Source organism: Eucalyptus grandis, chromosome 8 (genome assembly GCF_016545825.1).
Source record: "Eucalyptus grandis isolate ANBG69807.140 chromosome 8, ASM1654582v1, whole genome shotgun sequence".
In the NCBI taxonomy this organism is placed as follows: Eukaryota; Viridiplantae; Streptophyta; class Magnoliopsida; order Myrtales; family Myrtaceae; genus Eucalyptus; species Eucalyptus grandis.
Window position 1 is genome coordinate 36,256,747 of NC_052619.1, and position 27,427 is coordinate 36,284,173.

Sequence of the window (27,427 nt, forward strand, 5' to 3'; positions counted from 1 at the left end):
TATATTTATATATATATTTATATATATATATATGGTATTGCCAAAATAGTTTTATACAACACAAATTTAATGGACAATTTTTAAAATAATTATTTTAAAAAGTCAAATTTTAATTAATTTTTAAAAAATAAATTATTATTATTATTATTATTTAAATATATTTTTCTTTTTCTTTTTTTCTTCTTCTTCTTCTTTGGCCGGCCACTTGACCACGACGACGGCCGGTGGCCAGCCACGGGCGAGCCTCGAGCTCCCGACTCACCGACTTTGGTGAGCTCGAGTCTCGCCAGATCGGTGAGGCTCGAGCCTCGCTGGACATCGGCGAGGCCTCTGCCTTGCCAGATCTAGTGAGCTTGAGGCTCGCTGAAATTGGGCGAGCTCGAGCTTGCCCCTCGCTAGATTCAACGAGCTCAAGGCTCACCGACGACGGGCGAGCTCGAGCCCGCCCTCACCAAATCCGGCGAGCTTGAGGCTCGCCGGCGTCAGCAAGCTTGAGGCTCACCGGCGTCGAGTGAGCTCGAGCTCACCCCTCACTAGATTCGGCGAGCTCAAGCTTGCCCCTTACCAAATCCGGCGAGCTCAAGCTCGCCCCTCGCCAGATCCGACGAGCTCAAGGCTCGCCAACGTCGGGCAAGCTCAAGCTCGCCCCTCGCTAGATCTGGCGAGGCTCAAGCCTCGGCAAACGTTGGTGAGGCTTGAGCTCGCCCCTCACTGGATTTGGTGAGGCTCGAGCCTCACCTGACACCGGCAAGTTCGAGTTTTACTAGATCAGCGAGGCTCGAGCTTGGCCAAGCATTGGCGAGGCCTCCGGCGAGCTTGAGGCTCGCCTAGTCGGTCACCAGCCATCACCGTGCTGGTGACCGAAGGAAGAAAAAAAAAAAGGAAAGAAAAAAAGAAAAAGAAAAGAAAATTAAAATAATAAAATAATTATAATTTCAGTTTTTATAAAAAAAATAATATTTTTGTCAAGTTAAAGAGAGAAGAGAGAGATTATGAGGTTTTTGATGAAAATGGGTTCAAAATCTAACCCACTTAAGACTCACTTAAGACTCATCTATTAAAATCTTTAATTGTTAAACCCATTTAATTACTTTTTGTCAAAAATAAGTGACTCATATATGATCCATTTTGTCACCCCTAATGATATGTATGAGTCATCAGTGATTGAATGTATTGACTGTATCAATAACGTATGTTAACTGGTGTGTCGAAATGATGAGAGCATTGCGCTATTGTCGTCAATTTTGTGCAATTTTTGTTTGTTTTCCGTGAGAAAGAATTCTGGGAAGTTCTGATATTACTTTAGTTTTATTTGTGTTCTATTCTGTCCTTGTCCTTTCTTCTCCTCTCCAAACTATGAACTGCTAACTAAAAAAATTCTCGTGATCGACGAGACCGACGGATGGGAAGAATGAAAAGCGAAGTTGGCCAAGGCGAACGTGCAAGTGCAGGCCCGAATCATGACAGCCCAATATTCTGTTCTGGCAGCTTTTAATTTTTAATTATTAAGAAATAAAGATATTACAGGTCATGAGATCATGTGCACTATGCATAATGCATGGAGTATTCGTCACAATGTGTCCTCGGTTAAACAAACCCGAATAGATGCAGGTTGGACACAACGCCTGCTTTTGCCTTGTTGACCCTTATCTACAAAATTGTTAACACAAATCGGGTTTTAGAGATCACGTGGTATCGACAATTCGAGGGAAAACTGTCCAATAAATTCTAAACTTATTGGATCCCGATAAGTAAGTACACAAAAGGAGTCAATTAAGCTGTTCGTGACTAAGCATGCATATTGAAGACATGGATCCTAAAATACAACAATTACTTACAAAACCATCGTCTTTTACACCATTATTTTGCCTCTAACTTCATTGACTAAAAAAGATAGGCTTACATTTTTATGTGAAAGAACAATTCATGATGTACCCCTTCCGATAGGTAAGAGAGAAAAATGAAGTAATCAATTGATTTTAGCTTTGGTATGGCCATCAATTTATCTATATGTTCATGTGTCGGATCTGAGTCATTGAAAGATATTATACGTTAGCCAAATAAAATAGTGAAACAATTCATTTTAAATCCATATCGATATATAATCATATTCAAGTCTATCAAATATTTGCTTTTAATCTTGTGTCATGTCTTTGTGAAAAGGAGAGATTGGAAAAAAAAAAAAAAAGGGGATAGGTACTGCGGAAGTCCAAAAACTTGTCACAAAAATACATTTGAGTCTTAAAATTTGCAAAAAGTGAAAATAAGTCTTAAAACTTGTCAAAATGTTTCATTTGAGTCCTAAAATCAACGCCGTTAGTCTTTTCCGTTAAAAATGCTGATGTGCATTTAAAATTAATTTTTATTTTCCACGTGGCTTTTTTTAATTTTTGTTATATTTAAATTAGATTTTAATTTTTTTTAAAAAGTGAAAATTTATTTTAAAAAATAGTTCAAAAAAAAAAAAAAAAAAAATGGCAGCCTCGCTGGAGGGGCCGACCACCATTGCTAGCCCAGGCACGGGTGGCTGGCCCTCACCCGCCCCGGGCGAGGGTCGGCAAAGCCTCGCCCGGCCGGGCAAAGGCCGGCCACCCGCGCCCGGGGCCGGCGAGGCTACTTTTTTTTTTTTTTTTGAACTGTTTTCTTTTTAAATAAATTTTCACTTTTTTTTAATAAGATAAAATGAATAAATCTAATTTTTAGTTTTTAAATCTATTTTTAAATGAATAAAAAATCATTAAAAAACCACGTGGAAAATAAAAATTAATTTTAAATGTCACATTAGTATTTTTAACGGAAAAGGTTAATAGCGTCGATTTTAGGACTCAAATGAAACATTTTGACAAGTTTTAGGACTTATTTGCACTTTTTACAAGTTTTAGGACTCAAATGCATTTTCGTGACAAGTTTTAAGACTTCCGCAGCACTTATCCAAAAAAAAAAAAAGATTAATTATGAGAGAGACTGAAAATTTTCTTGAGGATGATAAATTTTTGCCAAGACTCGAGACTAGTAGATAAGTTTATTCCGAGTATTAATTTGGTGGAACTCACACTAGAAATTGAGGTGGGATCGATAAAATCAATGGTCATGATTCATTTAGTCCATTGAACCTTGGTCAAGTAATCCGGAGAGTCTCATTCTCTTACACGGTTCAAGCCTCCACGGACAGATAGTTACTGCTCTCCTTCCTCGTTTGCTGTTGCTTTTTTCTGTGGCAGCACACCAAGTACATTTACTTTTTGCCCTCTTGTCTACTTCATTCACATGGCTGAGTTGACCATTGCTTATGGTATTGTCTGCAGGAGATTCAAGAACTGGAATTAAAATGCGATCATAGCATTCTTAGCTGACCAGAACATAAAAAATTGGCAAGCAATTGGACTTTTTGTAACCTGAAATTTTGAATTATTATGTCGGTATCTTGGTGGACGTCCATGCCTTATTAAGCCTCCGGACTCTTGAGAAAGCTCTGAATTCTCGCACATAGAATTTATTTACAATATACAGATCTTAGCTCATGATATGTATGAGTCATCAGTGATTGAATGTATTGACGGTATCAATAACGTATGAACAACCGGTGTGTCGAAATGATGAGAGCATTGCGCTATTGTCGTCAATTTTGTGCAATTTTTGTTTGTTTTCCGTAAGAATTCTGGGAAGTTCTGATATTACTTTAGTTTTACGAATTTGTGTTCTATTCTATCCTGTTCTGTCCTTTCTTCTCCTCTCTAAACTATGAACTGCTAACTAAAAAAATTCTCGTGATCGACGAGACCGACTGATGGGAAGAATGAAAAGCCAAGTTGGCCAAGGCAAACGTGCAAGTGCAGGCCCGAATCATGACAACCCAAAATTCTGTTCCGGTAGCTTTTAATTTTTAATTATTAAGAAATAAAGATATTTACAGGTCATGAGATCATGTGCACTGTGCATAATGCATGGAGTATTCGTCACAATGTGTCCTCGGTTAAACAAACCCGAATAGATGCAGGTTGGACACAACGCCTGCTTTTGCCTTGTTGACCCTTATCTACAAAATGGATAACACAAATTGAGTTTTAGAGATCACGTGGTATCGACAATTTGAGGGAAACTGTCCAATCAATTCTAAACCTATTGAATCCCGATAAGTAAGTACACAAAAGGAGTCAATTAAGCTGTTCATGACTAAGCATGCATATCGAAGGTGGGGATCCTAAAATACAATAATTACTTATGGAAACCATCGTCTTTTACACCATTATTTTGCCTCTAACTTCATTGACTAAAAAAGATAGGCGTATATTTTTATGTGAAAGAACAATTCATGATGTACCCCTTGTGATAGGTAAGAGCGAAAAAATGAAGTAATCAATTGATTTTATTTTTGGTATGGCCATCAATTTATCTATATGTTCATGTGTCGGATCTGAGTCATTGAAAGATATTATATGTTAGCCAAATAAACTAGTGAAGCAATTCATTTTAAATCCATATCAATATATAATCATATTCAAGTCTATCAAATATTTGCTTTTAAATTTGTGTCATATCTTTGTGAAAAGGAGAGATCGGGAAAAAAAAAAGGATTAATTATGAGAGGGACCGAATAGATGTGACCAAGTAAGACCCATACCCAATGATTAAAGTTCATGGACTTTTTTTTAGCATTATCCCTTTCAAAAAATATCAATTTGACCGAGTGAGACCCATACCCGATGATTAATTTATTAAACACCCGCTACACGTGAAAAAAGTAGCTAGCTAAAGTCTTTCTGGATCCTTACATTATTCAATAGCACTAACGGACCCAGCGATATGAATCTTCTCACGCAATAAGCCTCTCTATTTAGCGCTAGGCTAACCCACTTTTGTCCCTTCGCCAAGCCTAAAGTAGCTATATTAATAACCCTCCACTATCAAATTCTCCCTCACTTCCTCCACCATGAAACCCTCTCAACCTTCCCAAGCAAAGTACTTGCAAGAAAATGACATCTCCCAAAAATGCCGAGACCTCCTTCCCTCGCTCCCTCACGAAAAAGGCTGGATCACCCCCTCTCTCTACCAATACCAAGGCTTCTGGGTTGCCCCGAAGCTCTTGAACGGCGTCCTCGCGTGCCAAGACAACTTCCGAGTCCAAGAAACCGACATCCTCCTCATCACGGCCCCCAAATGCGGTACCACCTGGTTGAAGGCTATCCTCTTCTGTCTCTCAACCCGAGGCAGGTACTCAGGTTCAATGCAACAACACCCTCTCCTCACCCAAAGCCCCCACGACCTCGTGCCGTTCTTGGAGCTCAAGCTCTACTTTGGGCAAGAGATCCCCAACCTCACCTCGCTACCATCCCCGAGGCTCTTCGCTACCCACTTGCCTTATCAATCACTCCCACAGTCGGTCAAGGACTCTGGGTGCAAGCTGGTGTACCTGTGCAGGAACCCTAAGGACACCTTCGTCTCGCTCTGGCACTTCGCCAACAAGCTGAGGTCTAAAGAGACAGGTGGGATGCCGCTCGGAGAGTGCCTCGACGCTTTCTGCCAGGGCGTAAGCCCGTTTGGACCCTACTGGGACCACGTGCAGGGGTACTACAAGGTGAGCTTGGAGATGCCTGACAGGGCGTTGTTCTTGAGGTACGAGGACATGAAAGAGGACCCGCATGCTCATGTCAAGAGGCTCGCCGACTTCTTAGGTTGTCCATTCGGCGAACAAGAGCTGAGAGATGGGACCGTGGACGGCATAGTGAGGATGTGTAGCTTCGATAGTTTGAGCATGCTGGAGGTGAACAAGAGCGGGAGGTTATCGACTGGACAAGAGACCAAGTCGTACTTTAGGAAAGGCGACGTCGGAGATTGGGTGAATCACATGACTGTCGAGATGGGGGAGAGAGTTGACCGTGTCATGCAAGAGAAGATGCACGGTTCAGGGTTGAAGCTTTGATCTCAATTTGGGTTTATGACTATGGCAACAATAATCAATAATGACTGTCTGTGGCCAATGTCCGGTTGGCCTCTCAGAGTTGTACGAGTAAATTAGTGTCATGATGTGCTGTATGTTTAATCGCAATGTTAAAACTGTAAGAATGTATTTGTGCTTCTATGAATGCATCGTCCTTTTTATGTTTTTTTTCTAGTGAGAAGATTATGGTCCTTTAATTCTTTTTAGCTGCCATGATGGGATTTATAATCTATAGTAATTAATTCCACAAGATAAAATGATACAATGTCAAAATGCAAGGTAAGCCTCGCCTAGTGAGGCTCAAGCTCGCTCAAGGCCATTGGTCGAGCTTGGGCCTTGTTAGAGGTTGGCGAGGCTCTGGGCGATCTCAAGGGAGGCCCGAGCCCCGCCTTGCTCGTCGAATTTGGCAAGGCTGGAGTCTCGCCGGCTTGTGGTGAGGCTCAAGCTTGCCTAAGGCCGGTCACCCCGGCGTCGTCGTGGCTAATGATTAGTTGAGGAAGAGGAAGAGGAAGAGGAAGAAGAAGAAGAAGAAAATTAAAAATTGATTTTAAAAAATAAAAATAAAAACCACTAAAAAGTAGTGTATGAAGGAAAATATTTTCCTTGTTGAACAACATAAAATATTTGTTAGTTTTAGCCAAATATAAAAAAAAAAAAAATATTATCATTTTCTTAGAAAATGACTTCCTGAAAAATATTTTCTAGAAACTTCATATTTTTTACGAAACAAATGAAGCCTAAGTTCAGTTTTGGGAAAATCACAACCCAAACCCAAACCCACACTAAATAAATAAAATTACAACACAACTCAAACGAACAACTTTGGTTTGTTATTGAGTTGGTTCGCTGTCACACTGGCACCATCAAGCCAATTTACTCGTTCTTAGGCTGTCTAAGCGTGCAAAGGAATAAACCATATGAGCACCTAATTCTACTCGTTCTTGGGAAAAGGGAATATGGTCACAATTCAATCAAACTAATTGTCGATAGCATTAAAAGATATTATTTAATTAAACATGAGTTCTCAAAAGATCATGAAAAACTCTTTTGTTGGTATTATTTGAGATTAGAAACCAATCAATTATTGCGAATTTGAGAAGTAGAAACTTTCATTTAATAGTATAGAACTGTCTTAAGAACGAACTTATTTGGTTAGATTTAATGACAAATTTTACTAGTCAGAACGCAAATAATTAATAATTAAAATTTTCAGTTTGGTGCGATTTTATTGTTTTCCAAAGTTATAGATCAAAACCAAACAAATAAGAAAAAAATCCTAAAGCAAAATCACACCGCTACATTTTTATGAACCAATTGGTTTACTTCAGCTCATTTTATCGATTTTCAATTTTTTTGTGGACACCCCCGCAAGTGGCTAAGTTGTCACTTCTTTTCTTGAAATCACCCTCCACCCTCCCTTCCCGAGAAAACAGAAAACAAAAAACAAAAAAATTCTGCCAAATCTGCATCCCCATTTTTAATTTTTTTTTTCTGCTCTTATTCCTAAAACTTAAAGAGGAACCTTAGAAATCCAAACCCTAGCCGCCGCCTCCTCCTCCTAAGCTCTTCCTCCTTGCACGGCATCCCCATTTTTAATTTATTTTTTTCTGCTCTTCTTTCTAAAACTAAAAGAGCAACCTTGGAAACCGAAAAACCCTAGCTGCCTCCTCCACCGACTTTTTGCTCATCTTGTTTTTGGCTCTTTTGAGTGTTTTGATAAACCCGTGTAGTTTGTTTGAACCCCTCCCTTTTTTTATATATAAAATTTACCAACCCCACCATTAATTAGTTTCGTCCATGATAACTACGAATTTTCAAGTTCGCGCAGTAAAACCCATGTACCCGCACCTGGATCGGTCCCAACTTTGTTCAATGGGGATCTCTTTTTTCACCAAAACGGTACACTACTTTTACTGATAAGTTGGGCTTCAGTCACTTTTTTCAGAATGGGATTTCCTGTTTCAATCATGTGATCTCGATGCGTGTTAGTGTCTTACAGCCTCTGTTAGAAGTATGCCCTAAAATTAATTAACTAATTAAAAAAAAATTTAAAGCTTCATGCATGTGCACGAAGCATAATAGTCAGCGGTCGCTGACCATTATGCACGAAGCATGGATGGTCAGCAACCGCTGACCATCATGCCAAGATCGTGCATGAGCGGTTGCTCTGCTCATGCACGATCGTGTGCTTTGGACGATCAGCAACGGTTGCTGATCGTCCATTGATTAGCAACCGTTGCTAGTCAGTTTTTAGTATAAAACAATTGAGGGATGAGAGAAAATTAGCTGTTGAAAAATAGAGAAAAGTGTGGGCGTGCTTCTTGTGTTTTTAGACACATACGAGAGTAATTTCTTTTTCTGAAAAGAGAGCAAATTGTGTGCGTGTTCTTGTGTCTTTGAGACGCAAGAAAGAAGAACGTTATCGCGTTCGGGTCGTGACTATTATACATCAAGGATACGACGGTTTGTTTCACGTGATTGCTAGCACGATCGAAGTGGAGAATATCCAAAGGTTCTCTCTTCCGTTCGACGTTCGTTGTTGGTGTGTCTGAACTAGAGGTCCGACGCTTGTGGGACTCGAATTGTAGAACATCCGAACCGACTCGTTTCACAGCGCGCTTCGAGAGGTAATTCGTTTAACTCCCTTTTATGTTTAGATTTTTGATTAAAACGCACGAACAACACCTTAGGAGAATCATGTGTCAAATATATATTTGTTTCCGCTACGTACTTTATGTTAATATTTCTTATATATGATTCATGAAACCCCAACAGTGGTATCAGAGCCAAACTTAGGCATTTTTCGTGCGTTTAATTGATTTGTAGTTCAAATATATTTTTGCGTTCTAATGGCCAATTTATTTTTGTTAGGAGAATTGGTTCTCTTACCTTTTATGTGGCCTATAGAAGTTGATTGATTTATGTGATAAATTTAATCAATAAAGCAAAAAATTAGAACTAAATCAATTTTGAATCAAAAATCTGTAACTTGTTATACTTGATGTTTATATTTTGCAAATGATATGCAGAATTTTATGCATGTCTTCCAGAGCTTTAAATTTTGAATTTATGGCTCGTAAGGAAGGGTGGTGATCATGGAAAAATCCCTAATTGTTGTGATTGTTGTATGGATGAATGTATGATGATTACAGGTATTCTTTTTGGGGATGTAATTATTAAATGGAGGCTGCGTCCTTCTTTTTATATTTATTTTTACGAAATGTAATTTAAGTAGTGTAGTATTTCAATTATTGATGTAAATACTACAAGAGAGGAGGAGCCATTGGAGGAGCCATTAAACCGGTGAGCTCTCTGGGCCCGGTCTTTGAAGAGTTCAAAGATTGAAGAAAAAGTGAAGAGCAGGTCCATATTATTAAAACATTAAAATGGCTAAATGGGTCTCTTTGGCTCGAGACCCATTGAACCATAATTCCATGATCACCACATAGGATATATATTATGTGATATCTATTTATTTAATGTGTTTATGATATCGTGCATGTTAAACTGGTTAATATGCAAAGTGAGACCGTTAATAACGACCCAAATCTCCTTACAATGAATATTAAGTCGAAACGGGTTTCAGACTCGTGGCCTTCCATCGTCGTGGTTTGATCCAATATTATAGTGGTTAACTAACCGGTTATGGATACATAGGGGTTAATTACCATTTATAATATTGGACCACTCCATTATGCATATGATGCTGTGGGGTTGGAGCCAAATGATTTCCAATAACTGTTAGGTGAGGGAATCATTTGTGTTTTCAATACTTGCATGAGACGATGGGCTAGACTTAACTATGATCATGATGCCAATAACTGTTAGGTGGGGCTTTCATGGTCTGGAGGCCGAAGTTATGATTGGGATTCGCATATGATGCGTTGAACAAGCTGGTTCACTCACTAAGTTCATAGGACACCAATAATTGTTAGGTGAGGTGGACTTTGGGCTAGTGGGACTCCAACCCCCACTAGTAATTTTTACCCAACAAAGATTACCGCTTCCCATCTTAAGGAGTATGGGATTCGAATATAAATTTAGTGGGAGGATCTATTTCATTTAAAGACCAAAATGAAATAGTTATTATAAAAAGTACAACGGCTAACAATTTATTTTCTGCAACAGATATATTATTACTCTGAAAAATGGTAACCACAAACCCACTCACTTCTGTACTTGACAAGAATTGTTTGACTGGACCTAATTTCACTGACTGGGTGAGGAATTTGAGAATTGTTCTCAATTCAGAAAAAATTGGGTATGTGCTTGATGAAAAGATGCCAACCTCCTTTCCTGAGGGTGGGACCCAAGAGGAGCGTGTTACTTATGATAAGTGGCGTGATGATGACTTAAAAGTTAGGTCATATATGCTTGCTTCTATGAATAATGAATTACAGAAGAAGTATGAATCTATGGAAGATCTTTGGGTCGATCATTTTGCACTTAAAGGAATACTTTGATGAGAATGGTCGAACCTCTAGATATAAGATATCCAAGGCATTGTACCGTATGAGGATGGCTGAAGGATCATCTGTTAATGATCATGCTTTGAAAATGATCTGGCACATTGAAGAATTGGCAAGGCTGAATCTCATTATGGACAATGAGTTAGCTGTGGATTTGATCCTCCAATCTTTACCCGATTCCTTCTCTGGTTTTGTCCAAAACTTCCACATGCATAAGATGGAGAAAACTCTTGCTGAGTTACATAGCATGCTGGTAGTTTATGAGAAGGAAATGCATAACACGAGGCCAAATGTAGTGGCTATGGCTAAGGCTTCTTCTTCAAAGGGTAAGATTGTTTTAAAGAAGAATAAATGGAAGAGGCCTACCAAACCTGTTGTGCAACCAAAACCCATGATTGATAAAGGGAAATGTCATTACTGTGGTGTCAAAGGGCACTGGAGGAGGAACTGTAAGAGGTACCTCGCGAGCTTGAATGTCAAGCCCAAGAACCGGCCTTATGAAGGTATGGTGTCTATGCTTATTGAAACCAATCTTATGGTTAGTGCTGAATCCAGCTCATGGGTTCTAGATTCTGCTGCAACTTCACATATTTGTATGTCTTTGCAGAATCTGAAAATAAGCAGGATGCTAAGACGAAATGAGATTGTCCTGACGTTTGCCAATGGAGCAAGAGTTGCTGCATTAGCTATAGGGACTTTTCATTTATGTTTGCCTTCTGGACATGTAATGTTTTTAAAGAACTGTTTGCATTATAAGAATGCTGTTAGGAACATCATCTCTATACCTCGTTTGGGTAAAGAGAATTATGAATTTTCTTTTGCTGATGATGTATGTTCTATTTATCATAATAGAATATGTGTTGGTTCTAGCTTATTAACCAACAATCTTTATACCATTACAATGTCCGGTAATGCGATTACCAATGTCAATAAGCAAAATAGAATTGATATAAATGCCATAACTAATAAACGCCCTAGAGACGATCCAAATAAAAAGTATGTTTGGCATCTCCAATTAGGTCATATTGGAGAAGACAGAATTAACAAGTTGAGTAATGATGGATACATTGATTCTTCAAATTTTGAGTCATACTCGACTTGTGAGGCATGTCTTCTAGGAAAAATGACCAAAGCGCCTTTTGTGGGACAAAGTGTGCGAGCTGCTAACATATTAGAATTAATACATACAGATGTATGTGGACCAATTAATGAAACTGCTAGAGGTGGTTATAATTACTTCATTACCTTCATCGATGATCATTCACGGTATGGTTATTTATACCTCATGAAGTATAAATCTGAATCCTTTGAAAAGTTCAAGGAATTCAAGGCTGAAGTTGAGAAACAAACAGGAAAATGTATTAAGGCTCTTCGATCGGATCGAGGAGGTGAATACCTTAGTACTGAATTCCTGGACTATCTTAAAGAGAATGGCATTTTATCACAATGGACACCTCCTGGAACTCCAGAACATAATGGTGTATCTGAACGAATAAATCGTACTTTATTAGATATGGTACGATCTATGATGAGTTACACTGATTTACCAATTTCCCTTTGGGGATATGCCCTTGAGACAGCTGTATATATACTGAATAGAGTGCCGTCCAAATCTGTTCCAACTACGCCCTATGAGATATGGCATAGTAGGAAACCCAGTCTTAATCATATTAAGATTTGGGGTTGTCCAGCTTTCATGAAAAAGCTAAAAATGGAAAAATTGGAGGCAAGATCTGAACAATGTCGCTTCATTGGATATCCAAAGGAAACTCTTGGATATTATTTCTATTTTCATTCAAACCAAAGAATTTTGGTATGCAAGCATGCTTCTTTTTTGGAGAATCAGTTCATCCAAGAAAGTGGTGCTGGGCGGAAAATAGTCTTACAAGAAGAAAATAATGAAGTGCCAAACTACCGAGTTCAGATACCAATCTCTGATTCAGTGGGAGCTTCTAATACACAACCTCTTAGGAGAAGTGCGAGAACGTCTCGCCCACCTGCTCGTTATAGACACTCGGTTGATCATATTGAACCATTATTCATTGTGAATGATAGTGATCAACCCGGTGATCCTAAAACCTATGAGGAGGCGATGTTGGACATCGATTCGGTAAATGGCTAGAGGCCATGAAATCCGAAATGGATTCAATGTATTCCAATGAGGTTTGGACCTTGACTGACCTGCCTGATGGTATTGTACCAATTGGCTGTAAATGGATCTTCAAGAGGAAGATGAATGTTGAAGGTCAAATTGGAATTTACAAAGCACGGCTGGTGGCGAAAGGATATCGTCAAAAAGAAGGAATTGATTATGACGAAACTTTCTCACATGTGGCCATGCTAAAATCCATTCGGATTATGTTGGCTATAGCTGCACACCTTGATTATGAGATATTCCAGATGGATGTCAAAACGGCTTTTCTAAATGGTTTTCTCAATGAGGACATCTATATGGAACAGCCACAGGGTTTTGAATCCAATAGTGAAAAACAGAAGGTGTGTAAGCTTAAGAGATCCATTTATGGACTCAAACAAGCCTCCAGAAGTTGGAACATCCGTTTTGATGAGGTAGTCAAATCGTTTGGTTTCATTAAAAATCCAAATGAACCTTGTGTATACAAGAAGATCAGTGGGAGTGCAATTGCATTTCTAGTTTTGTATGTCGATGATATACTTTTGATTGGAAATGATGTACCAATGATATCATCGATAAAACTATTATTGTCACAGAAATTCTCCATGAAAGATTTAGGAGAGGCAACCTACATTTTAGGTATCAAGATCTATAGAGATAGATCAAGACGATTGATTAGCCTCTCACAATCTACGTACATAGACAAAGTGTTAACACGGTTTAACATGCAATGTTCCAAGAGAGGATTATTGCCTTTTAGGCAAGGGATCCGTCTTTCTAAGGAGATGTGTCCCAACACTCCTGAAGAAAGAGAGCGGATGGCAAAGATACCATATGCATCCGCTATTGGAAGCATAATGTATGCTATGCTATGTACTAGACCTGATATTGCGCATGTTGTAAGTATTACTAGCAGATATCAGTCTGATCTAGGAGAAGAGCACTAGATAGCAGTCAAGAATATTCTTAAGTACTTACGAAGGACTAAAGATTTATTCTTGATATATGGAGAAGGAGAATTTAAAGTTGTAGCTTATACTGATTCTGATTTTCAATCGGATCCTAATGATTATAAGTCTACGTTTGGGTTTGTCTTTACATTCAATGGTGGTGCAGTTAGTTGGAAAAGTTCCAAACAAAGTATAACTGCCGATTCCACTACTGAAGTAGAGTATGTAGCTGCTTCTGAAGCAGCAAAGGAAGCCGCTTATATGAAGAAGTTTATTTCTGAACTTGGAGTTGTTCCTTCAATTGAGCAACCGATCACATTGTTTTGTGACAACAATGGGGCGATAGCTCAAGCTAAGGAACCAAGGTCTCACCAGAAGTCCAAGCACATTGAGAGACGCTTCCATCTCATCAGAGAAATTGTTGGGAGAGGTGATATCGCCTTGCAGAAAATTGCCTCAGCAGAAAATGTGGCAGATCCCTTCACTAAGGCCTTATCTCAGTCTTCTTTTGAAAAACATATTGATAAAATGGGTTTGAGGTACCAGACAAGTTGGCTTTAGTGCAAGAGAGAAATTGTTAGATGTATGCCCTAAAGATGCTATGTAATAGTTACATATTAGGGATTTCAGTTGTATTTTCATTATTATTATTAATGGCAATGACGTATTCATTCATTTGTCCAATTATTTTATATTAATGAATGATTCCATAAGATCAGTTGCAACTAGACCTGTTCTTGAGACGTCAAGAATATATGTGACTGGTTCATAGTTAGACTGAATCTTTAAATCGTTCCCGGTCGATGGATTATTGAGTGGATATTAATAATCCTGTTGAGGCCGGTGTGTTCTTAACTTCGCCATTAAGTATTGGATACTTAAGGGAATGATGAGTCACATGTCATTGGGTATTATGATGCCTGAGTTAGAACACAGGTGTTTGTATTAGACAAATTCACTGAACGTGACGCATATGGAACGATTAGCGACATGGAAGCTTTTAGCGTGGTCAATGTCTAATTGTTCATGCTTTGGTCTTGTGTAAATAATCCTTAGACCTGAGGCACAGTGTTAACTTGTGTATCAAACAACTATGGTTCACGGGTGCACATAATGCCGGGTCGTCGATCCGTCTTTATACTTGATGGTCATAGTTTGTTCATATATGAAGTTACACGTGTGCGCAATATGGAATATGTCTCCTTGTTATATGCAATGTATGATAATGATGTCCTATGCGATCTAATTGTGACACTGCATTGAAATCCTCGGCCGGGGTTGTAACCGAGAATAAATTGTTTATGTCTCGAATAAAATACATGTCAATTAGATTTGTGCATATGATCAAATTAATGACTTGACAAATATTCCATGGTCTTTGTTTGATCGGGACATAGTAAGACGAGAGGATTGAATTACACTGTAGCCAAAGCTGACAGGTTCATTATGTTCTTAAAGTATTCACACTATCTGGGTAGCCATAACATATTGCTAGATATCAATCGTGGCTTGTAGGACCTAAAAGATTAATCGGGACAATTAATTCTTTTGGAAGTACTAATTTGTTAGTACAAGTCTTACTACCAGCTTAGTGATAAACCTAGGGATGTCACACACCATAAACAATTAGGATGACGTGGAACAAGAGAGAAATATTATTGCAAATGTATTTGCAATTACTGCAATCGAATTGAGTCGATTTGAAATTAAATTAAATGAGATTTAATTTAATTTGTATTATAGTCACGAGCCTACTTGCATATGATGTACACGCATGCCCAAAGTGGATATATGTTAACATATCAAACAAGTTGGCTTTAGTGCAAGTGGGAGATTGTTAGAAGTATGCCCTAAAATTAATTAACTAATTAAAAAAAAAAATTAAAGCTTCATGCATGTGCACGAAGCATAATGGTCAGCGGTTGCTGACCATTATGCACGAAGCATGGATGGTCAGCAACCGCTGACCATCATGCCAAGATCGTGCATGAGCGGTTGCTCATGCACGATGGTCGTGCATGAGCAACCACTCATGCACAATCGTGTGCTTTGGACGATCAGCAACGGTTGCTGATCGTCCATTGATTAGCAACCGTTGCTGGTTAGTTTTTAGTATAAAACAATTGAGGGATGAGAGAAAATTAGCTGTTGAAAAACAGAGAAAAGTGTGGGCGTGCTTCTTGTGTTTTTAGAGACATACGAGAGTAATTTCTTTTTCTGAAAAGAGAGAGCAAATTGTGTGCGTGTTCTTGTGTCTTTGAGACGCAAGAAAGAAGAACGTTATCGCGTTCGGGTCGTGACTATTATACATTAAGGATACGACGGTTTGTTTCCACGTGATTGTTAGCACGATCGAAGTGGAGAATATCCGAAGGTTCTCTCTTCCGTTCGACGTTCGTTGTTGGTGTGTCTGAACTAGAGGTTCGACGCTTGTGGGACTCGAATTGTAGAACATCCGAACCGACTCGTTTCAAAGCGCGCTTCGAGAGGTAATTCGTTTAACTCCCTTTTATGTTTAGATTTTTTATTAAAACGCACGAACAACACCTTAGGAGAATCATGTGTCAAATATATATTTGTTTCCGCTGCGTACTTTATGTTAATATTTCTTATACATGATTCATGAAACCCCAACAGCCTCTATATGCCTTTTCAGATTTCTAACGTTATTCCGGAGCAATAATGGTCCAGCAATGAATCTTCTCATGCAATAAGCCTCTGTATCTAACGTCACCATCGAAAGCTAGTTGATTGTCATGCACTAGAGAAAGTAATGCCTACAAACTTCAGCATTTTTTATCTTTACTGGTTGAGATGGAGATCTTAGTTACAGAATATTTAAAGCCAGTGTCGGTCGACCTAACAAGGTCAGCTTAGATTATTTTAAGCGATGATTATAAGGTACATGAATACGAGTATCTGATATTGAACAGCAAGCAGAAAAAAGACTTGTTTTCGTTTAGATGCTTTATTTCTAATTTTCTCTCAAAAGAAAATGACGACCGCAGCGTCTCCGAACTTCCGTCGATTATCGGGGTTTGCAATATGCAAGGAATGTTGACAGTGTCACAGTATTACATGCCATAACCTCCCTTATTAGTTTTCAGCAAGCATGTCGAAAATTTTCAAAAGACAATGAACATTATTTATTGATTTCTGATATCAAGTATCAACGTGATGTTTTCTAAAATGTTTTTTCCGTAAGAAGATTCATTCAAATAACCTAGCCCGTCCACTTTTGTAGGAGTTGGATTTAGATTTCTTGCATCTTGTTTCATGGAGCAAATGCATCGTCCCGGCAGTCATAGTAACCGATTTATTCTCATAGATTTAATGAGTGATGCTAGGATGTTATATACGCACAGAAATAATCTATGTGGTAAGTTCGAATAAATAGGACACACCGAAGAATTTAAAGCGGGAGAGATTTATTTGTGTATTAGTAATACAGAAGTTGCAGATGATGCGAGGAGTAGCGAAAGTATATTCAACATCTTTTTACATAAAGATGCGATTAGATATCTAAATGTAGTGTATAAAAAAAAAGATCAATTTGACCGAATAAGGTGTATGTACAAGATGAACATAGCATAAAACAACCGTATATGTGAAAAGAAAAAAAGAGAAGGCATCGGCTATAGCCTTTTCGAAGGATTTCTAACTTAATTCAGGAGCAATAATAGACCAGCTATATGAATCTTCTAATGCAATGAGCCTCTCTATTTAACGTCATCACTGAAACCCTAAGCTAACAGCCTAACCCCCTTTCTTCCCCTTCATCGAGCCCATATTAGCTATAACAACCCTTCACTCTGTAATTCTCCCTCTCTTCCTCCATGACACCCACTCAACCTCAGCAAGCAAAGTACTTGCAAGAAGATGACATCTCCCAGAAATGCCGAGACCTCCTTCCCTTGCTCCCCCGCGAAAAGGGCTGGATCACCACCTCTATCTACCAGTACCAAGGCTTCTGGTATTGCCCAAAGGTCTTGAGCGGCCTCCTCGCTTGCCAAGACCACTTCCAAGCCCAAGACACCGACGTCCTCCTCATCACTGCCCCTAAGTCTGGCACCACTTGCTTGAAGGCCACCCTCTTCGATGCAACACCATCCTCTCCTCACCCAAAGCCCTCACAACCTCGTGCCCTTCTTAAAGATTCAGCTATATTCGCCACCCACTTGCCTTACCCTTTGCTCCCTACATCAGTATGTTCGAACCAAAAAAATAATGTCAACTTCAAAAATTTGGAACGAGGCACAAATATATACCGGAGGAAGAACTAATTGAAATGCAAACGCTTCTTTTGCTTCGGTGTAACTACAACTTTGAAGTCCACAACCTTTTAAAGTGGTTGGATGTGTAGATAGCTTGACAAACATTAAATGAGGAAACACAAGAAAGTCCACAAAGTGATACAAGCACACAAACAAAGTCAAATGAAAAGACACAATAAATACAAGAAGACAAGCGTGGAGCACTCTTCAATGAGTTTTCTAGCCTTCTTTGTCTTCATGCTGCAAAAGGTTTTCTTCATTAAATGCTTGTAGCATTTTTATCTTCAATCTTCTTCAAGCACCTACCATGAGTCATGCTTCACCCATTCATTTTCGTTCTTCTTCTAACACCCACCATAAATCAAGGCATTTTGAAGAATACTAACAACCAAATCTAGAGCTCATAACCAATGTGCTTAAATCTTCAACAATCAATTTTATATTATTCTAACAGCTTCCCTTAAAGTTAATTTTTGAATTCAACAACACTGAGCATCATCTTTAATTTTTCGAACAAATCTGCCTTCAATGGTTTTGTCAAAATATCTGCAATTTGATCTTCTGATATGCAGAAATTAAGTTCAATCTTACCATCTTTGACTCACTCAAGAATATAATGATACTTGATATTGATGTGTTTGCTCCTACCATGAAAAACTAGATTATTGGCAAGACCTATTTGATCATGTTTCAATTCACACATCATCCAATGAAGTTATATCGCTTGACATGCCGCTGAAGTTAACGCCATGTATTTTGCTTCAACTGTCAGAGTGCAACAACTTCTTATTTTTCTGAGGACCAAGAAATTACTCCTAATCCAATAAAGAATGCAAATATGGAAGTACTCTTTCAAGTCTCAGTATCACTTGCCCAATCATTGTCTGTGTACCCTACTAGACTGAAATTCTCAGTATAAGAATATAAAACTCCATAGTCACAAGTTCCACTGAGATACTGTAAAATTCTTTTTGCTGCCTACAAATGTGATTGGTTCAGTTTTTCCATGAACTTGCTAATAATTCACACTCCATAGGTCATATATATCTCAAACTCCCAACAATGCTTTTAAAATAAGTGGAATTTACCAGTTCACCACTTCCTACTTTCTTCAGCTCCAATTGCAAGCGATTCCATTTTCATTCACTTCGAGATATCATTAACATATTTTTGCTGCAAAATAAATATGCCATCATTTGTCTACTTCACTTCAAAGCTAAGAAAATAGGACATCAATCCCAGATCTATTATCTCAAACTAGCTAGTCATAGTTGTTGACACCTAAATTTTGGCTAGATTTTTAAATTAATTTGCATAAAAAATTTAGGGATCAATTGGACCCTAACAAAAATGATTTTCACATCAATTAGGCCTTAATTTCTTTTTTTGCATCCATTAATCTTTATTTTCTTTTTTTGAATAATAATAATAGTAATTAATAAATAATAAAAACAAAAAAGCAGCAGCCGGCGGGGTTGGGCCTTCAAGCCCAGCGCCTTCCCTTTTGTCCCTCGTGCGGGCCCCCACAACCTAGCTTGTGCGACCCGACCTGGCCCCCTTTTTTTCCTCTTCTCTTCTTCCTAGTTGGATATGCAGCACACGCAAGGGAGCTCCTATGTGAGCGATGCCAGACAAAAGGGCGAACAGCGACGTATGACACAGCAGGTAGAGAAGACAAGTCTTCAATGCGAGACAGCCTAGCTAGAGCCACCTCGACAGATGGGACGCCGGTTCGGCTAGCGGAGGCTGCTCGAAGCACGAAGGACCAATGGTCCAAGCGCCTCTGTCGACCGACTTCCACGCCTATAAATTAAGCATCGGAGGGGAAGGCAAAAATCACAACGAGAGGTAAGATCAAAAGTATGAGAACTTCAAAGCTTATGCTCACAAGCCGAGATCTGAGGGCTCGCAGCCAAAGAGAGAGAGAGAGATCCAGATTTGAGAGAGAGAGGGTTAGGCCAAGTAAGGGGGTTTCGACAAGCTACCACCCATCCCAACGCCATTCTCGACGACCAGCCGTGACTCTTGCCCACTGCTGCTCACCTCGTCGTCGCTACTCAACCACTGACACCGAGCTGTTGGTCCCTCGAGCCATGCCACCGCCCCCTAACGCCATCCGTCACTGCTTTGCCATCACTTACCATACTAGGGCGTCGCCACTCCTTGATGCCATCGCTGCAACCAAACCCCAGGCTAGACGTCATCCCTCGGCCAAGCCCCATGCCATCAAACTCGACGCCTTCTGCCCACCTCGCTACTAAGCCGCATCCCCTTGACACCCACCCCAATGAACAACCTATTGTCGCCGTCCGCTGCATCGCCACCATTGTCAACAACAAGCCGCCGCTCCCCAACACCATCCTAGCCACCCCCAGCGACCATCGACGCTACTCGTCGATGCTAAGAAGTAGAGAGGTAGGGAGCTACAAAATCAGGTCGAGCGAAAGCCCCCATTGAGTAGGATTTTGGCCAAAACCGGGTCGGGCATGTAGGTCTCAGCCGGGTAGGGCTCCAACCATCTTGGGTCAAATGCCTATGGGCTTTGCAAAATTCATGGGTTGACTTTGTGGGTTGAGTTCCTTTTAAAAGAAATAGGGAAGCCCGATTTAGGCCCGTGACAAGCTCGTCAAGGCTGTTGGTGGCCAACCCAGGTCGGTCCCAACTTGGGAATCCGACCCAAGTCATTTTTTAAACATATAATATTATATAATAATTATAAATATTTTAATATAAAAATAAAAAAAATTATTTTTCAAAAAATCGGAAAATCCAAAATATCCCACAATTTTCAAAAAAAATCAGAAAAAGCAAATAAAATGAATAATATTTTCAAAAAATGATCACAAATCCAAAAAAAAAAAAAAAAAAGCCTTTTTATGCTAAAAAAATAGAAAAAGACTGAAAAAAATGTTTTTCCTCCATAAATGCATGGAAAACCCCTTGAAAATCCAAAAGCCTCAAGGTTTAAATAAGATTAGGTACCGGAAGGGTATTAGTGATTAACTAGTATAATCAAATCCCCAAACCTAATGTCTCTAGTTGCGCAAGAGCAAATATTCCTCCCGATATTTCGCTTGAGTTTCTAATCGACCCACCCAAATTGATTAGTGGCAACTCCTTTTTAAAATTAACTTATGGGTTTAAATAACAAACCATTAAGTCATGAATTGGTGGATTTGGGAGAGTCCAGCCTAAGCTTAATAGACCTAGCCGAGCCATTAACCTCCGCAGACGCCCCCCCTAATCGGGTGCTGAAAAAAAGAGGTCGCGACAGCTTGGCGATTCCGCTGGGAACTTTTTGTGGACTTAAGCCATTTTTTTTTTATCTTCTTTAAACACTTTTACTAACTTGGGTTTTTTCTCTTTCATGTAGGTTAGTATCTTAGAAATCATTTTTTAAATAAAATGTCTTGTGATTATAAACCACTATGCATTTTTTACTGTTTTAGCACTGCACGTGGCACACGCAACTTGGCCGTCGGACCTAGGCCGCCATAGGATATTTAGGATGGTGTTAAGAACAATATGGTCTTGAACATGAGACTGCGATGTAGAGGTTGCCTTTCTTTTCCCCAATTTCTTTAGGTGGAGCCGAGGTTAAAGGAGTATGATGGTTGTTGCAGCGTCAGAGGGCTAGAGGCGCGCGATGGTGGCTCGTGGAGACGCTGCAATGCCATTATGAGATTGCAATGGACAGACACCCTCTTAATTTCTCTAAACCTTTTCAGTTAGATACCGAGCCGCATGTATCATGCGCATGTCTTTGTGCTTGCCATTTTCTTTAAAAGCAAAGTAATTTCTTTACTTTTTTACTCAGTTCCTTTTTATTGGCCCATGGCAACTTAGGTCGGTTTTTTGAGTCCCAGTTTATATGCGATGGGAGGAGACAATATCCAATTTATTCTCGTCCCTAAAGCAGAGCTCTTCGGATGGTGGGGTCAATTGGACCAATTTGCCCAAGAGCGTGTGAAAGCCAGAGTCAGTCATCTTCTATCGTTGTTCCAAATCCTTATTCTCTTGAAGTCCTACAGATGATAGCACACTTTTGGTGCCCAAGCTAACCCCAACTTTGGAAGAATACAACATCATCACTAGAATGCCTCTCAAGAGCAAGTTTGTTAGGCCACCAATGTGTGGCATCCCAAAATTCAAAGTCAAGTTATAAGGTGTGTTAAAGCCTCTAATTAGGTAATGAGATTACCTATGGTTTAATGCTTTAGCCATTAGTTTTTTTTTAAGATTAGGAGATTTGTGTTTGTGCTTATGAGATTCTAAACCAGATAGATTAATGATGATAATCTATGCTTGGCCATGCACCTTATGAATTAAATAAAATGTCATAAGACTTTGGCCATGTGGAAATAAAAATTTAAAATTTATAGAAGAAATTAAAAAAAAAAAAAGCAGGAAAAGTTAATTTTTAGGTTGGGCCTTAGGCCCATAGGCCAAAGCCTTGATGGGCCAAGCAAGTCGGCCCAATTAGGCCCACGAAAGGGGGCTGTTGACCAGCCCAAGAGGAGGCCCAAGAGTGGCCGGCCCAAGCCCAAAAGCCCAAGCCTAAAAGCCCATTATGAAGACAAGTGGCAAGAGGTCTTCATGCATTGACTTAGAGAAGGATGGCATGCATTGGTCAATTGAAAGGCAAACAATGATTACTAATGATGAGGTTTAGGGGAAATAAAAGGGAAGAGAGAGAGAGAGAGAGAGAGGTGGCCGGTTGCTTCGTTCGGCCAAGAGAGGGAGAGAGAGAGAGAGAGAGATTTCGCGAGAGAGAGAAGGAGAGTGGCCGAGAGGGAGGAGAAGCCGAGGAGGAGTCATCGCCGTCCGTCCGCCGTGCTCGCCGCCGTGTGCCGTCGTCCGTTCGGTCTAGAGGCAAGTTGGAGTCCTCTTGCTGCTCTTGCATGTGTGTATGTTACATGTATGTCGAATTTTGGGTGATTAGGAGAGGAAAACCGAAGCTTGGATGACTTGTTTTTGAGTAAGGTTGCTGTTTTCGTTTGAATCCGCTCGAGTCAGAATGTTGTGAGAGCTTGCCTGCATGTTTAGAATCCGATTTTGGCTTTGATATCTTCATGAAAGTTGTAGCTAACATCGTAAAATACAACATACTAAAATTTTGTGGAAAATGACGGAGATTTGAGGGGTTAAACTCTCATCCTACGGAGACCTCAGATCTGGAAAGATTTCACTGACCTCTTGATGGATTTGTGGTTGCATGTTGATTTGTGCTAAGAATCTCTCTTCGATTTCTTCATGAAAGTTGTAGGGGACATCTTAAAATACAACATACTCAAATTTAAAGTGAAATGAACAAGTATAACCTAGTAAATCGACTAGATCTTGAAGACGGTAATTCTGGAGATGTATTACAAGACACCCGAGACTTCATGGACCTAAATGACGACTATACTCTGGATATTTGACTTGGATCTCTTCATGAAACTTGTATATAACACCTTGATGTAGAACATATCCAAATTTCAGAGGAAAATAATAAGAATAGGTAGGTGAAAACTCAGTATTTCGGAGAAGCATGTACTGGACGATTCGGTGTTGGATCCAGAAGCTTCTTGAGACTGTAGAAATTTATCTAAAAATAATATGACTTGGAAGTCTTCACGAAAAATGTACTTTAATGTCTTGTCTATAACTCGGTAAAATTTAGTAATTTTTGGAGGTCGTATGGATATTTTAATCGAATTTCTTCGGAAACTGTGCATTCTGATTTCATCCGAAAATTACATGCTGTTTTGTGTGAATTATGAAATTATGTGAAATTCTATTTGGCCATGTATTTTGCATGAAATCATTATCCTATTGTCTTGATTATCACTTGCCTTAATTTTTATGATTTTTGAGAATTATATAGATATTAAATTAATATTTTTGAAAATGGCACAAGCTGAAATTTAAATAAATGAAAAGGGCATGAAAAATGGATTATTTTATTTGGCATAATTCCATTAAATTTTATTCCATAAATAATTGTACCATGTAGTATGAATGATGAGGTCTTGATGTATGCATGACAATGAATCGAGATGCATGTGGGAATTCAAATGCTGAACATGATTGTTGATTTGCCAATACATCATATGCCATGCTAAATTAAGACCGAAATTGGTGAACATGAATAATGTTAAATGAGGAGATTGTTGTGGTGGATGATGATGCTCGGAATGTATAGAGATACATTGTCGGATGGCCCTAGGAGTTTCAGGATGCCCGGAAAGTTGGGGGTGCCGGAAGCCCTGGAGGTTTTTGCCCGAGAGGAATGCCTCGTGATACCAGTTGGGACGCGAGATGCTCGGAATGTGGGGGGCCGGATGCCCGGTGGCCTGGAATGGCTGAATGCCGAAAGCCTCGGAGATCTTTGCCTAAGGGGATGCCAGGATGGGGCGTGAGTGTAAAATATGAGATGAAATTGATGATCCGAGGAAGGGTGATGTGGTGATCAAATTGAAAGTTAAAAGTAGAAATTGAACCATGCATGATATGATATGATATGATATGATGATGATCACCCATGGCATGATGATGATGTGTGATGTGATATGATGATGATCACCAATGGCATGATGATATGCATGATGATGATGATGATGATGATGATATATGATATGGCATGATGACATGTGTGATATGATGATGTCATGATGATGATGACATGTGTGATATGATGATGCCATGATGATGATGACATGTGTGATATGATGATGCCATTATGATGATGACATGTGTATGGTATGATGGTGTCATGTATATGATGAGGATGGCATGTGTGTGATATAATAAAGTCATGATGACAATGATATGAGTATGACATGGTGATACACATGTGTGTGTTAAGACTGTGGTGACGATGCATGATAGTATACGCATGGCTTCAAGGTAAGTAATGCCTGCAATGCATGTATGACTTGTATGATGTAATGAGTGGTTATTGGACTTCCTTTACCTGCTAAGTGGTTGTACTCACCCCCTTTGGGGACCAACATTTCAGATTAACAGCATGCCGCTCCCTGCCGTCACGCGGGGTGTGTTTTACGGTCTACCATCCGATGTTGAGGTCAAGTGCGAGGAGTTTGGCTGTCCTTCTGTTCCTGGATTGACGTATATTCGAGTGTGTTGTTTAGTCATGTACGACGTAGGCCTGGCTGGGGGCCCGATTGTCCAGGAGTTCATCTCCGTCCACGTTCGTCGCGATAGGGTGATGCGAGGGATGTTGCCGCCGCCGCCGCCTGATGCACTGGGTTGGGTGTGAGGGCCCGTGCGTGACGAGTAAGAGCTGGATCTTTTTGGGGATAGTTTAGCTGACACTGATGATGGGGATTGTTGCACGTGTGTTGTAGCGGGTGGAGGGTTCTTTTTTGGGGGTTTAGGCCGGACGTGGCTGAGTCCTGGCTTTTCCTTTTGATGTATCGACCTAAAGAAATCCCATCTTGAAAATATATGTAAATAAAGTGTCGTGGCTTGTCTATTAATCATGGTGATTAGTGGTGTGTATTTGTATCATGGTTGGTAGGGGGAGAGATGGTGATGTTTTATTTTGCTTCCGCTAATGAGTCGCGCTGGGACCGTTTTAAAAAAAAAATGTGTCTATGAATTACAACGTTTCTTCTAGAGAGAGGTCGTAAGGTGTAACGTTGGTGCCTGTGGCGACTTCCAAAGGGTTTGGGGTGTGTTAGCGCAACTTTTAAGAATTGAAATCCATGTTATGAGACAAATTCTTGAAACCAACCATAATACCTGCCCACTAGTGTTTTTAGACTACTCGTTTTGAAATTCAACCAATGACCCAAAGAAGTGAGATTTTCCTCCTAGCCTTTTCGGGTTTATCATTTTCTCCCATCAAAAAGATGCCATAAGTCTCTCAATGGCACGAGTGATTGATCAGGTCTTAAGGAGGAAAAATTATATCAACATGATTTTAGTCGAAACATTCTTGTCCCTTCATCATTTTAAAGAAAACACGAAAAAGATCATAAAAGCCTCCTCGAAAATTTTCCAGGTCTGGTTCGTTTCTCACCTAAGTGAATTTTGATGCCTCATGCAATCGTCTAAAACAAATGATTTCGAAAATCCATTGTAGAAATTTGTGGTTCTAGAACAATACATTCACAACCAAAGCTGTTTTAATTGGATAAATTTCCTAAGAGACCTTGCTCTTGAGGCATTCCTATGATGTGCCGATTGGTTCCATGAAAAAAGAGCTCGCTTTGCTTACAAACACTGCAACCCAATCCCATTGATCGGCCTCACTGGTGCCACTCCCTATTATCCATATAGGGTAGCGCGACAATATGGAGCCCTTCAGGAGATCCTACTGCCTTTCAAGACGAAGATCCCTCCACTCCTTTTCACCCATCAAAGCCGTGACTACGCATTCGAGATAGTCATTATCGAGGAAACATGGAGCAAATGCCATCGCAAAAGGATCGTGGTACCTGAAGGGCTCGAGGGACAGGAAAAGGCCCATCACGCCTCTGAGTCCTACATCCATAGCCATCCTATCCTGACAAAACTGAGGCCATCAATCCCTCACCTAATCAGCAAGATCAGCCAACATGAGTAAGTAGAGCATATGCAAAAGGATTTGGGAATAAGCTAGGTACACGTCTTAGAGCCTATCCAAGGAAGCAAACGTCTTCACAAGAACAAGGCTCCTCATCACACATAAAATAGCAATCATGTGCCCCCTAGTATTAATATTGTAAAAATTTTATCTTAGTCCCATTGTTTAAGGACTTCTGTATTTCGTTCAGTCATTTTAATTCCAAATTTAGATGTCAAAAGTATGTTGTCTGTGAAATCCTATTTTGATAAATAAAAAATAGTTGGACCGTTGCCATGGGTCAATCCTTATTTACTCTCGTGCTCATTCAGTGTTTTATAATGTCAAGTAATTATGAATCGCCAATCACCAGTCGCCCGCAAATGGCCTCAGACAATAGGGCCCGATCAGAATGATGTACAAAATCACCTTGCTATCATTGAAGACAACGTAGGATAGATGTCCATTGTCCTTTGACAACTCTCGAGACAAATGGAATCCATTCAAGCCAAGTCCAACTCCGTATCTGCTTTAACACTCATGACACCTGTAAATTTGCCAGAAAATAACCACTAGACAACTTGTAAAGATCATAAAGAAGCTGAACCAGTTACAGGAGCAAGATCTCATTGATCTATCTAATTATGCCGGCATTAAGATCCCTGAAGAGTTCAAAGTGCATGAATGCGACGGGTATGCCAATACCTCTCGCCCAGAGGCCTACTTGCAGGCTTACCTAGTCCGAAGGATGATTCAATCATACCAATCAAACTTGACTGGCCCTGCCCTTGCAGTGGTACATTGTAAGGAGGATTAATCTCCATAAGACCTGGGGGGAACTAATCGATGCTTTCCACCAAGAATATGATGTTGACATCAACGTCGACATCACCTTGCCCTACAAAGAGCCAATAGTCTCGAAGTATGAAGAGTCGATGGTTGCAGAAACGAGGGGTAATATGTTTTTAAGAACACATGCCATGTCAGGGAGGAGCTCGACTGCCTAGTCTAACCTTGTCGCGACCTCCCCGAAACGGGTTGGACCACCTAAGGGTTCGGCAAATGGATTGCTAGGCCTACACTTAACTCGGGCTCTCCCAAGCCCATA

The 27,427-nt window shown here is 39.8% G+C and overlaps 2 protein-coding genes across 2 annotated transcripts; both read left to right on the plus strand.

Annotated features, from left to right (window-relative positions):
- Nucleotides 1–4,878: 4,878 nt before the first annotated feature.
- Nucleotides 4,879–6,087, plus strand: LOC104414285 (cytosolic sulfotransferase 12). Its single transcript, XM_010025356.2, has one exon. The coding sequence runs from the start codon at nt 4,931–4,933 to the stop codon at nt 5,918–5,920; it is 990 nt and encodes a 329-aa protein (XP_010023658.1). The 5' UTR covers nt 4,879–4,930; the 3' UTR covers nt 5,921–6,087.
- An 11,240-nt stretch (nt 6,088–17,327) lies between these two features.
- On the plus strand, nt 17,328–27,136 carry LOC120287205 (cytosolic sulfotransferase 13-like). Its single transcript, XM_039299919.1, has 2 exons — nt 17,328–17,696; nt 26,882–27,136. The coding sequence occupies exons 1-2, from the start codon at nt 17,328–17,330 to the stop codon at nt 27,134–27,136; spliced, it is 624 nt and encodes a 207-aa protein (XP_039155853.1).
- The last annotated feature ends 291 nt before the right edge of the window (nt 27,137–27,427 follow it).

Bases quoted from the DNA above. Each gene is read 5' to 3' on its own strand.
- LOC104414285 (XM_010025356.2), top strand. From the start codon at position 4,931: ATGAAACCCTCTCAACCTTCCCAAGCAAAGTACTTGCAAGAAAATGAC.
- LOC120287205 (XM_039299919.1), top strand. From the start codon at position 17,328: ATGACACCCACTCAACCTCAGCAAGCAAAGTACTTGCAAGAAGATGAC. The intron at 17,697-26,881 runs GTATGTTCGAAC...TAAATTTGCCAG, and splicing joins ACCCTTTGCTCCCTACATCA to AAAATAACCACTAGACAACT.